Source organism: Salvia splendens, chromosome 19, assembly GCF_004379255.2.
Source record: "Salvia splendens isolate huo1 chromosome 19, SspV2, whole genome shotgun sequence".
Lineage (NCBI taxonomy): Eukaryota > Viridiplantae > Streptophyta > Magnoliopsida > Lamiales > Lamiaceae > Salvia > Salvia splendens.
The window spans coordinates 15,515,190-15,528,630 of record NC_056050.1 but is presented as its reverse complement, the minus strand read 5'-3'; the positions used below and the strand labels follow the sequence as shown (position 1 = coordinate 15,528,630).

The following is a 13,441-nucleotide window of genomic DNA, read 5'->3' as shown; positions in this document are numbered from 1 at the left end:
ACATATGCATAGTACCTATTGTCTGTCTAATGTCAAATAACATAGAATTATCATAATGAAACTATAGGAGTAAATTAGATAAAATGATACTCCTCTGTCCACGTTAACTATTTTGTCATTTTAGGTTGTCCATGATTTATAAAATCATTTACTTCATTTCACTTTTAATATGCGGACCCCATATTCTACCAATTTTTTTACCATCGCAATTCAATATAAAACTAATGCTTTAAATGGGTCACACATTTCACTCACTTTCTCCCTTTATTTTTCTTCACAAAGTCAAATAATTTCACAAAACTTGTACCGAGTTAAAAGGGCTCTTTAAATATTGGACGGAAAAGTATGAATATGATTCCCTCTATTCAAAATGTGAAACTACACAACAAAAAACAAGTCACGGGGTATTTTAAATGACAAACCATTTCCCTGCTAACACTCAATTCTCTCTCTCCTCACATTTTGTGTGACCAACTACACCTTCTATAACAAGTTTAGAGCAAATTCTGGCTTCTAATTCCCCACCTTGTCCTAATGGCCATTTCATCACCTCAATTACTACTAATTTTCTCCATCTTTTCTTTCTACATTGTTCAACTTCACGCTCTCAATATCGGCCTTCAAGTAAATGTAGGTCTTGGCTTGGTAAGACGTTTGCCCCCTCTTTTAAAACAATATGATATGGTTTAACGCATCGCATCTCACATGACATATTTCAGTTTTTTATTCTTATTTTTAAATGAATTTATCTTTTGCAGTTCAATGAGTGTAGTAAAACGTGTGAATCAATGTTCTGTGAAGGTAGTTGTGTTTCTTTTTCTAAACATAATTTAATATCCTCTTCTCTTGGACCTTGTGGTCACATATTTTTTTTACCTTTTTTTATTGTTTTTTTATTAATTTTGTACATTTGAAATTTTAGCTCCTCCATTTTTACGATATGGGAAATATTGTGGGCTGTTATACACTGGATGCCCAGGAGAACAGCCGTGTGATCGCTTAGACACTTGTTGTATGCATCATGATCAGTGCATATCAAATATGGGAAGTAAGTTCTTCAATTTTTTCAATTATTGCATAATTATATTATGTAAATTTCGGGGTATTTTATGTCTGATATTTGACCACGGTTTTGATGGCGACACCCGACTTGACTTTGCTTTTCGACATGAGTTTTTATGCAATATTTCCTCCCCGTCCTATTATATGTGATACTCCTACATTTCTTTTGGGTACATATTTTTAATTAGTAGTAGTGGTTCGTGGTTAAATGAAAAGAAAATAAAGTAGGATTGAGAAAAAAGTATAGAGAAAAAATAAGAGAGGGATAGAGTTTTGTTTTTTTGACGTAAAAACGAAATGTATTACTTAGAGTGGAACGACCCAAAAAAGAATATAGTTCACTTATGGTGGAACGGATGAAGTACTATTTTGTAAGTAAAGTGAAGAGATAATAAAGCAAATGTAATGATGTTTCCATGTCAGTTTAAGTGAGAATTTCTAAAAGCTAAATGAATCACTTTTAATAGGACATAAGGTATTTCTTTTACGGTTTTCGTCATCCCACTAAACGATTTTATTCTTTTAATTAAAATTTCAGCAGCAAAATGAGATGTTTTACAATTAAATGTTATATGTAGTATTCCCTTTGTCCCACTCAAGATGTCCACATTCTTGAGTGGCTAGGGAGTATATTGATTTTATAATAAAATAGTGAAATGAGTTAGTGGAATGTGAAGCTTACATAACATTTATGATAAAAATAAAGTGGACAATAACTGAGAGACAAACAAAAATGACAAGAGTGGACTAAAAATAAAGGATGGAAGGTATACAACATATTAGAGCTTGGTACATTTGGTAACATGAAATTGAAATTAAATTGTAGTTGCATTTTTATAAAATTAAATTTATAATTAAAATATTTTACTTTGGTTTTGTATTTGAAAAATATAATTAAGTATATGAAATTATATTTTTTATTCAAATATTTATTTGATAACTAAAAAATTATTCAAAATTTGACATTTACTTTTAGTTAACTGTTTTTATTAATTTTTTTTATGTATATACATTATGTAATTCTACATTATTCTTTGTATAACATTTTAGTTGTATGTTCCATTATGTACTCTCCCCGTTCGCAAAAAAATGTCCAATTTTGCCATTTTAAAAAGTTTGTGATTTAAAATCTCAGTACAATGGGATATTTTTTTATGGACAGAGGGAGTATATGTTTGTGTGTGCAATGTTGCGTCTCATGTTGCGTGTATTTGTATGTTGTGTTGGATATAGTGGCTATTGTGTGTGCAAATGTTGTATCTCATGTTATGTGTATGTGTATGTTGTGCTAGATATAGTAGTAGCTATTTTGCGTACGTGCAATGATGCGTGTCGTGTGTATTGTTAAGTGTTATTTGTAGTATGTAGTGTGCGTGTGCATATGTGTTTTGGAGATACCCAATTTTAAAATTCAAAATTTCATTTTTTTAGTGCAAGATTCAAATTATAAGATTGGAAGAATTCGAAATGAAATTTAATTTTAAATATTTTTGGTTGTACTATCAAATAGTGAATTTAGGAACGTTATTCTTCCATTCCAATTTCTAAGTCTATAATTTCATGTAGCAAATGCATGTAAGAGTAAATTTGTATATTTATACAAACAGTAACACTACTATTATTTTTAGTATATTATCGTAGATATCTTTTTTATTTATTATATTTACACGTTTTTTTTCATAGTTTACCGTCTAAGAATCATCGTACCCGTGAGGTACCGTTTTTCCAATTTGTGTCCACATTCAATAATACTCCATCCGCCTCGCACTACTTGCACTTATTTCCTTTCTGGGCGTCCCAAGTTATTTGCACTCTTTCCATTTTTAGTAACAATTTATACCTACAGCCGTAATTGTTGACTTTGTCTATCACTCATTCATTAATCTCCGTGCCCAAAAGGAAAGGTGCGAGTAGTGCGGGACGGAGGGAGTAGTACTTAGTAATTTTAAATAATAGTACTGTAGTTGGTAATTCTGATTATTTGGAATGCTAATATTGTAGGAAAACACGTGTGAAAATGTCAAAAGGCTAGGCCTTTGGCCTTTCATATGGTGTAACCTCCAAATGTTTATGAGGTGCCCTAATTGCAAGACCTTTCACTTGTTTTTCCAAGCCTATAAATAGGCTTGATCTTGAAGTAGAAAAATATACCAAGAAATCATCATCTTTTCTCTCAAGGTCTCTATATCATAGTGTGCATCTTAGGAGCATTGTCTAGCTCGATTCTCGGAACTCTATCAAGTTCGCCGGTGCCTAGCGGGTTTGAGGTGCTTCTACACGCTAGGAGGAAGTCGTTTTATCTTTGGGGCCAATACGTCATTCCGTGAGCACTAGCCAGGGCGTAATTTGTCTTGCAGAAAGAGGACTTTCCTCGACTCGACTTATAAATTTGGTTTGCTTTATTTCCATTGTAATTTTCATTCCTCTTTTTGTTGCAAAGTTTCCTTTCGATTGTAATAGTTAGAGTACCGCCTGTACATGGCTTGGGAATTTCTTCCCATTATTTCTAACAATCGCAAGACAAATTAGTGTACTCTTCTAAGACAGGGTTATATCAATCGAAGTTGGAGAAAACATGAGCTTCAAAGCCGGAATGAAGAAACGAACAGTCGCAATGTTCATGGGCTACGAAATGGTTAATTCCCTGAGATCAATTCTCTTGAGAATTGTGTTTATCGTTTGTCAGTTGACAAGCAAGACCAATTTAGACTTGGTAGTAGTAATTGGGATGCATGGGTTGTTGAATATACCGATGCACATATGGTTCGATATAATTGTGTACTTATTGTTGGAGACGATATTGTGCAAATTATTTGAACGTGTTGTTATAAACAAAAAAGATCACGAGGTGGTCGCAATGGTCTCCGATGTGAACCATGAGAACAATCCAAATGAATGGTTTGTTGATACAGGTGCCACATGTCATGTGTGCTCTGAAAGAAGCGTTTTTTCTACCCACAAATTTGTTGGAGGTAGAAAAGTACGTATGGGAAACCAAGCCTCTTCTAAGGTGGTTGGTGTGGGTAATGTGTTCCTAAAATTAGGATCTGAAAAAGTTCTTACCCTTAGGGATGTACTGCATGTCCCAGACATCCGAAATAATTTGGTGTCAGGCTCACTTCTAGTAAATCATGGATTTTCACTAGAATTTGAGTGTGAAAAGGTTATATTGACCGAGTATGAAAAGTTCATAGGTGAATGTCACCTAGTGAATGGGCTTTTTGAGCTGAATGTTACGGTCATTAACCGTGGAAAAGGAATAAGCAATAAGGAAGATGACACATCTTCTTATTTGCTTGAAAGCTCTGATTTATGGCATAATAGATTGAGACATGTAAATCTAAATGCTATAAAAAGATTAGTAAATCTTAATTTACTAAAAGTAGATAAGTTTAACTCACAAGGAAGATGTGAAGTGTGTGTTGAAGCCAATATGGCTAAACTGTCGTTCCATTCGGTAGAGCGAAGCACAAAACCTCTTGAATTGATCCATACAGACGTATGTGATTTGAAATTTGTGCAAACAAGAGGTGGTAAAAAGTATTTCATCACGTTTATGATGATTGCACAAGGTATTGTTACATTTACTTATTAAGAAGTAAAGATGAGGCAATTGAAGCGTTCAAAGACTTCAAAAATGAAGCTGAAAATCAACTTAATTGTCGAATTAAGTGTGTTCGAAGTGATAGAGGTGGTGAGTATGTAGCGCCGTTTGCAGAATTATGCCATGCAAGTGGAATAATTCACCAAACCACAACTCCATATTCTCCTCAATCAAATGGTGTTGCTGAACGCAAAAATCAAACACTAAAAGAGATGATGAATGCTTTGTTGATTAATTCAGGATTACCCCAGAACTTGTGGGGGGAGGCTGTGTTAACAGCGAATCATATCCTGAACAAAATTCCACTAAAAAATAGGGATGTGACTCCTTATGAGTTGTGGAAAGGCAAGAAACCTTCGTATTCATACCTCAAAGTGTGTGGGTGCTTAGCGAAGGTAGAAGTGCCTCCTCCGAAACAAGTTGCAATAGGCCCTAAAACAGTCGAATGCATCTTTATTGGCCATGCACTTAATAGTAGTGTATATCGTTTCCTAGTCCATAGGTCAGTTGTGCCTGGCGTGGCTAAAGGAACAACAATTGAGTCAAGAAATGCTATATTCTTTGAGAATGTGTACCCTTGCAAGAAGCAGGAGGATCGTTCTAGTGAAAGAATGATGGATGAATCCACTAGTTCTAATCCTCCAAAAAGGACGGGTTCAAGTCCTGAGGATATAGAACCAAGACGTGGTAAAAGAGTTAAAATTGCAAAGACTTTTGGTCCAGAGTTCATAACTTTCATGTTGTATGGTGAACCAAAGTCAGTGGCGGAAGCTTTGTCTGGCCCAGATGCAGCGTGGTGGCAAGAAGCTATCAACAGCGAAATTGAATCCATCATGAGAAATAACACTTGGGTGTTAGTAGACTTGCCTGAAGGCTGTAAGTCTTTAGGGTGCAAGTGGATTCTAAAAAGGAAATATAAGCCCGATGGTACTATAGATAAGTACAAAGCTCGCCTAGTTGTCCAAGGCTTTAAGCAAAAAGAAGAGCATGACTTTTTTGATACCTATTCACCTGTTACGAGAATCACTTCTATTCGGGTGCTTCTTGCGATTGCTACTTTGCACAATCTTGAGATTCACCAAATGGATGTGAAAACTGCGTTTCTGAATGGTGATCTGGAAGAAGAAATATATATGGAACAACCCGAAGGGTTTGTTGTGCCTGGGCAAGAGCGTAAAGTATGCAAACTGGTAAAATCATTATATGGGTTGAAGCAAGCGCTGTTACAATGGCACTTGAAGTTTGACAATGTGATGTTGTCAAACGGGTTCACTATCAATGAGTGTGATAAGTGTGTTTACATTAAGAACACAGATAACGGTTTTGTTATTGTGTGTCTTTATGTAGATGATATGTTGATTATGGGCAGCAATAGTGCCATTATCAACGAAACCAAAAATATGTTGAAGAGAAATTTCGACATGAAAGATATGGGTTTAGCTGATGTGATTCTCGGAATCAAAATTAAAAGGAATCATGAGGGAATTGCTCTGACACAATCTCATTATATTGAGAAAATGCTAAAGAAATTTCACTCGTTCGATTGTGAGCCAGCTAAGACTCCATTGGAACCCAACGTGCATTTGAGTAAGCACACGGGTGAGCCTGTAGCTCAAGAAGAATATGCAAGGATCATAGGGAGTTTGATGTTTATCACAAACTGCACCCGACCAGATCTTGCGTGTACGGTGAATAAGCTGAGCCGATTTACGAGCAACCCAAGCAAGGAACATTGGAAAGCTCTGCGTAGGGTTTTGAGATACTTGAAGTATACTCTTAACTTTGAGTTGCAGTACACAAGATATCCCCAAGTACTTGAAGGGTACTGTGATGCAAATTGGATCTCTGATTCAAAAGACTCATTTTTGACAAGTGGGTATGTGTTCACTGTGGGGGGTGGTGTTGTCTCGTGGAAATCAACGAAACAGACGTGTATTGCTCGTTCCACCATGGAATCTGAGTTTATCGCATTGGATAAAGCAGGGGAAGAAGCCGAGTGGCTCAGAAATTTCCTAGAATGTATTCCATGTTGGAAGAAGCCAGTGCCGACAGTAGTGATATAATGTGATAGCCAAGCAGCTATAGGGAGAGCACATAGTGGCTTATACAACGGTAAGTCTCGACATATTCGTCGGTGACATAATACCGTCAGACAATTGATCACAAGTGGTGTTATCACAGTTGACTATGTAAGGTCAGTTGATAACTTAGCGGATCCGTTAACAAAAGGTTTAAACCGTGATCAAATGTATAAATTGCTAAAAGGAATGAGACTGAAAACCACATCTTAAAAAGATGATTATAGTGGTAACCCAACCATACGATTGGAGATCCCATGGGCTTGGTTCAATGGGAAAATGAAGCTATATGAATCTAGTTGTAACACTCGGAAGATTTTTAATCTTCGCCCATTCTTTAGAAAGCATTGAGTGTTGTAACCTGCATGTGGTAGGAGGCTAAGTTTTGACTTTTAATGATTCTTGGAAACCTCGAGGGGGTGGGTATTGCAGGATACCTGGAAAAGAATCACCTATGTAGGTGAAGAAGTGTGGGCCGCTTCAACATGTGAATCACTTATGAGTCCAAAGTGGTGTTCCATGGCCAATAAAGGACACAAACGTGAGAACTGATGAGTTTGTAAATAATATTGTGTCAATATTATTGTCTCGGTATACACTAAGGAGGAATGGTTCAAGGCATCACGTCCACCAGGCCGCCGGTATGCCCGATAGTATGGACTATGGAAAGTTCAAAGCCACAAGCTACTATTCCAAATGCAATATTGTTTCTCGAGAATTGAGCATAGAGTCTGCATGCATGCATTTGTGTATGGTGTTGGTTTGAGCTTGCAGCGCTCTAACCAATGTGGGGGATTGTAGGAAAACACGTGTGAAAATGTCAAAAGGCTAGGCCTTTGGCCTTTCATATGGTGTAACCTCCAAATGTTTATGAGGTGCCCTAATTGCAAGACCTTTCACTTGTTTTTCCTAGCCTATAAATAGGCTTGATCTTGAAGTAGAAAAATACACCAAGAAATCATCATCTTTTCTCTCAAGGTCTCTACATCATAGTGTGCATCTTAGGAGCATTGTCTAGCTCGATTCTCGGAACTCCATCAAGTTCGCCGGTGCCTAGCGGGTTTGAGGTGCTTCTACACGCTAGGAGGAAGTCGTTTTATCTTTGGGGGCAATACGTCATTCCGTGAGCACTAGCCGGGGCGTAATTTGTCTTGCAGAAAGAGGGCTTTCCTCGACTCGACTTATAAATTTGGTTTGCTTTATTTCCATTGTAATTTTCATTCCTCTTTTTGTTGCAAAGTTTCCTTTCAATTGTAATAGGTAGAGTACCGCTTGTACACGGCTTGGGAATTTCTTCCCATTATTTCTAACAAAAATAATCTAATGTTTGGTGAGTGCAGACGATTACTTGAGCCAGAAATGCAATAAAGAATTCTTAAAATGTGTGGATTCATTCAAGAAGTCAAGGGCACTCACATTCAAAGGCAACACCTGTGAAATTGGTGATGTTATCCAAGCAATTAACAATGCCATGAAAGCTGCTATCGTTGCAGGACGAATTTTTGGTAAACCTTAAACAACAACCAATTACATGAATCTTTAATTCATCCATATTGTTTTTCAAATTCTCTATGGCTAAGGGTTTGACTTTGACTGCAAAGGATAAGATTTGGGTTATTAGACTATATTGCTTTTCGTACCTAAATCTCACTTAATGATTGTTGGTCACTTAAATATTCAAATCCACCAATTCACAGTGTATAATTTATAGAGGAATTGAAGGTGAGATTTGGGGAGAAGAGAAAAGGGCAAACGCTAGGATCGTGCGCGGTTAGAGCATCTCCAGTGGTTCTGGACATGCAATAGTCCTCCCATAGCCTTGACATTGTCACATCATCAGCACTAAAATCCTCCTGCCACATCATCTGAACATGCAACTGGACATGCAATAGCCCAGCCACATCACTCAATTATGAAAAACAAACAATTAACAATCACACAAAATACAGAATTATATATACGACACATATACGCGAAAATATACTATTTTCATTTAAATTAAAAAGTACATTTAAAAAAATTACATAATTTTAAATAAAAACTAACGTCTTGCAATCCTCCGCGCCCACAACTCTTCCATTAAATCATTTTGGAGTCGAATATGAGCATGCGTTTGACGCATGTCGGCATGTGCTTGGAGGAGGGCTTCTTCATCGTGAGGTACCCCACCTCGTACGTTGGCGGCGGCGACGCCGTGGCTTGGACCTGCTTCATTATCGTCGTTGGCCCAATTAGTCAGTTGCACACCTTCATCTTCGACAATCATGTTGTGCATGATAATACAGGCGTACATTATATCAGCAATGCAGTCGACATTCCACAAACGCGTTGGTCCCTTAACTGCAGCCCATCGAGCCTGAAGCACACCAAATGCGCGCTCCACGTCCTTTCGCGCCGACTCCTGCCGCGTCGCAAAGTAGGCCTTCTTCGCATCTGATGCGCACCGGATCGTCTTCACAAAGACGGGCCACCTAGGGTATATCCCATCCGCCAAGTAGTAGCCCATATCATGCTGGTTGCCGTTGGCAACAAAACTGATGGCCGGACCGTCGCCCTGGCACTGCTCGTTGAAAAGGGGCGACGAGTTGAGGACGTTTAGGTCATTGTTCGAACTGGCTATCCCAAAATATGCATGCCAAATCCACAGTCGGTAATCAGCTACGGCCTCGAGGATCATCGTGGGATTCTTTCCCTTGTAGCCGGTCGTGTAGAACCCCTTCCAGGCAGCGGGACAATTCTTCCACTCCCAATGCATACAATCTATGCTGCCTAACATTCCCGGGAACCCATGCTGATCCCCGTGCATCCGCAGCAGATCCCGACAATCTTCGGGGGTAGGCTTTCGGAGATACTGATCACCGAATACTTCAATCACGCCCTGACAGAAATACTTCATACATTCAATGACAGTCGTCTCACCGATGTGGAGGTATTCGTCCCACATGTCTGCCGAAGTCTCGTAGGCCAACTGCCTGATTGCCGCAGTGCACTTTTGAATAGGGGTGTGGCCGGGTCTGCCAGCTGCATCGTGCCTGAAGCGGAAATACAGATATCGATGCTCAAAAGAGTTAACAATACGCATAAACAAGTCCCGCCTCATCCTAAAACGACGCCTGAAATGGTTGGCGTTAAAACGCGGCTCCTCTGCGAAGTAATCTGTGAACAGGCGCTGATGTGCAGCTACATGATCACGATCAACCACTTCTTGACGGTGGACAACTGGTCGTGGGAGAGGTACCGCCGGCTGCATATAACTCTGCAGCCATCGATCAACCTCACGGCTCATATAGGTATCTAGCTCTTCGTTCATCATACACTCGTACTCATCAGCATCCCCACCACGGCCACCACCACTACCACCGACATTACTCATTTCTCGTTGTTGATCTTGTACAGAAATTAAGATAGAGAGAGTACTCGTGAAAACAAGCGGTGCGAATGAAAATGACGTCCAAAGCGCGTATGTATAGTGTTTCGAAAAATTTTAAAAAAATTAAAAATCTGACGCCGATATGACGCCGATCCGGGGCCTACAATGGCGCCGCGCGGATCGGCGTGAGAATCGGCGTCAACCCAAGAATCGGCGTGGGCACGCCGATTTTGACGCCGATTTCGCCGACGCCGGCTGCAATGGCTCGGCGTCAACACCGGCGTCCGCGAAAAATCGGCGTGGCGGTGCCGACGCCGCCATTGGAGATGCTCTTAGACTATATATAAATAATACTACTCCACTCTCTTTGCTCTGCACAAATGATCAACTTCTTTTTAGTATTAAATTTATATATATATATATATATATATATATATATATATTAATTTAAGTGAAGAGAATAAAGTAGGAGAGATAATAAAAAATAAAGTATGAGAGATAGATTAAAATAAAATAAAAATTAATCACTTGCAATAGAATACCTCAAAATTGATCACTTGCAATGAAATGAAGGGAGTGCTTAATGTTCTATAGAGATTTGCTAGTTTTACATAACTATGTACTGCGAATTGTTTTTGTAACAGATCGGCAATGCACAATGATTTCTAGTTCCTGATTCGACCATTCGTGGAAAACATACTACCCAACAAATAAGTTGTCTAACTATTATGTTTAAATGTTCAATATACAGTACTCCCTCCGTCACCTATTAATTGACACTAATTTTCTTTTTCGTTCGTCCCGAATTAGTTGACACTCTTACTTTTTACAATATTTTTGGTAAAACACACCGCATTCTACTAACTCATTTAACTCGCATTTTATTATAAAATCAATACTACCTTAAAAGCAAGGTTATTTAGGAGGGAAATTTCAAGGAATTGAGCCAATTTTCAAATTAAAGATTGGGAAGGAATTTGTGAGCAAACATGACATGGTTGATTGATTAGGTAATATTTTACGTCATCTTGCAATTCTTCACTCCATTTTCATTTAATTTTTTATTTAAAGAATTCAGCCAGCAACAAAATTGTTTTAAAACCAATGGTCAATACAATTAACTTTTAAATAACTTCTATAACATGCAAAATTCAGTAGATTCTTGGATTAGCTTTGCCCATAAAAGCTAACTTTAATATCAATCAATCACCCTAATCAAATCATAGAGAGTGCCAAAAGCAACAAGAATTTCCCCCAATGAAAAATGGAGCCAATTTCGTATAACAAGGTTTCAAGAGCCAAAATCTCACTTTGAAATTTGAATTTTAAAAGCCAAAACTTAACTACAAGTTGCCCTATATATAACAATTCCAATAACAAACATTCATCTTCCTCAGGTTAGTATTTCTCTCTCTACGATCTTATTATTACATTTATATTTCAGTAAATTTTCTTCTCCCTCTAATAAAATCTTTAATATAATCTTTAAAGCACTGAGCATTTTATATTTTGCAGTTAGTTAAGATGAAATCTATCCAATCTACTTCTTTATTTTTGGTTTGTTGTTTTTTTTGCTATTGTATTTGTTTATAACCCTAACAATTTCATATGGTGCTGCATAAAAATAAAAAAAATGATGAATTATTCTTAATATATCTTCACTCTTCTTGCATATATCTGTAAAACCACACTGCACAAAGGAAAAAGGAGGAAATAAGGATGGCCCCAGCTCCAGCAGGAGCATACATAATTATCTAAAGTGAATTGTTGTTTTTATTGTTATGCTCCTTTTTTTCTTTACTATGCAGCATATATAAATAGTTGTATTCTTATTACCTTAGCAGTACATATTTAATCTTCTTTTATTCAAGTAAATATGCTACATTCATCGTTAATTGATTATATATTTATGTATGTTTAAGTTTTATCTTTGTTGTTTTTTATATAATGTTCATTTTTTTTAAAGTTAATTAATTGTAAAAGACTACATATTTATGTCCACTAAAGTTTTCTCTTCTTTGTTTATTAACATAATCTCATTTTAATTGCATAAAAATAACAATCACCCCCCCCCCCCCAATTGTTTTTTCTTTTTCTTGCATTAATAAAACAATTTTTTTAGTTTATCAACCAATTTCAAAATTATAAGAAATAGAAAAACTTATGCAATATTTTTACATAAACTATTGTGCGGATATGTAAATGTAATGTAGATTTTGCTTAATTTTTTAAAATTTGAATGAATATAAAAATAAATTAATGATCTGTTCATAAGCACGAGTGTACACTATAAGGGTTGTTATTCCCCTATGATACTTTAAAATATAAAAATAAATTAATGATCTGTTCATAAGCACGAGTGTACAATATAAAAATAAATTAATGATCTATTTTGTCACACTTTAAAATGAAATATTTTTGTTGGATATGCTTTTACACATGGAAATTTTATGCATGCCTCAATTTGCAGAATTTCTGATAATTATTGTGTCAGTGACTCAATAGATAAAATCCCTTTTGGCCGAAATTGTAATGATATGTTTATCTAGCTATTAAAATTCTTTAAACCAAGAAAATAAATATCTTAATCTACATAAAGTGATTTAGTCGATTAGATAAAATCCAATAGACCTTTTGATCGAAAATAATAAATTTCAAGCCATGGGTTGTGACTTGATTCTGTATTTTCCAAGCCATATATGACTATGAGCCTCTAGACAAGCTAAAATATGTTCTTGTAGTTCATATTTTCTTGTCCAAAATTCTGGTCTTCTTTGAATTTTGGTATCTGGTTCTATTTATGGTGTTTTAATATTGATCACTACATTCTGTCAAATTTTGTTGGAAGTTAGGTCACTGCCTGGTTCATTGTTTCTTTATCTGCATCTTTTTAGTTTTGTATCCACGTGGGGTGAAAACATGCACACCTATATTTTAAATTTAAAATTATGAACTATTTTTATGTTTATATTTTTAATTGTGAAATAATGGACTAACCATTTGGGCCTTGCTAATTAAATCAGCTGGGTTGGTTTTCTGACGGCCCATTTACAATGGGGTATTGATCCAATCCGGACTTGGCCCAATACTTATGTGTGTTATCCCGATGGCTGCCACGTGTACCCTCCACGCGGATCACGGCGCTGAGCCGTTGGATTCTAGGTGTGTTTCTTCGGAGTCTTTATTCTCTCCCTCACCTCTTGGACTCCTCATTTTGTGATACTCTCTCTCTCTCTCTCTCTCTCTCAGAGCCTTTGCTCCAGCTTCTCTCTAGATTCTTCTCTCTCTCTCTGAAATCTCGTCCGATCTTCTTCTCCGATGACTCCT

The 13,441-nt window shown here is 36.9% G+C and overlaps 1 protein-coding gene across 1 annotated transcript; it reads left to right on the top strand.

The window, feature by feature from the left end:
- Positions 1–433: 433 nt before the first annotated feature.
- On the top strand, positions 434–8,369 carry LOC121779565 (phospholipase A2-alpha-like). The gene is made up of 4 exons (XM_042176912.1): positions 434–645; positions 759–801; positions 923–1,048; positions 8,085–8,369. The coding sequence occupies exons 1-4, from the start codon at positions 535–537 to the stop codon at positions 8,258–8,260; spliced, it is 456 nt and encodes a 151-aa protein (XP_042032846.1). The 5' UTR covers positions 434–534; the 3' UTR covers positions 8,261–8,369.
- Positions 8,370–13,441: the final 5,072 nt, after the last annotated feature.

Coding starts and splice junctions, on each gene's coding strand:
- LOC121779565 (XM_042176912.1), top strand. CDS start 535: ATGGCCATTTCATCACCTCAATTACTACTAATTTTCTCCATCTTTTCT. Junction 802..922: donor TGAATCAATGTTCTGTGAAG/GTAGTTGTGTTT, acceptor TTGAAATTTTAG/CTCCTCCATTTTTACGATAT. Junction 1,049..8,084: donor GTGCATATCAAATATGGGAA/GTAAGTTCTTCA, acceptor TGGTGAGTGCAG/ACGATTACTTGAGCCAGAAA.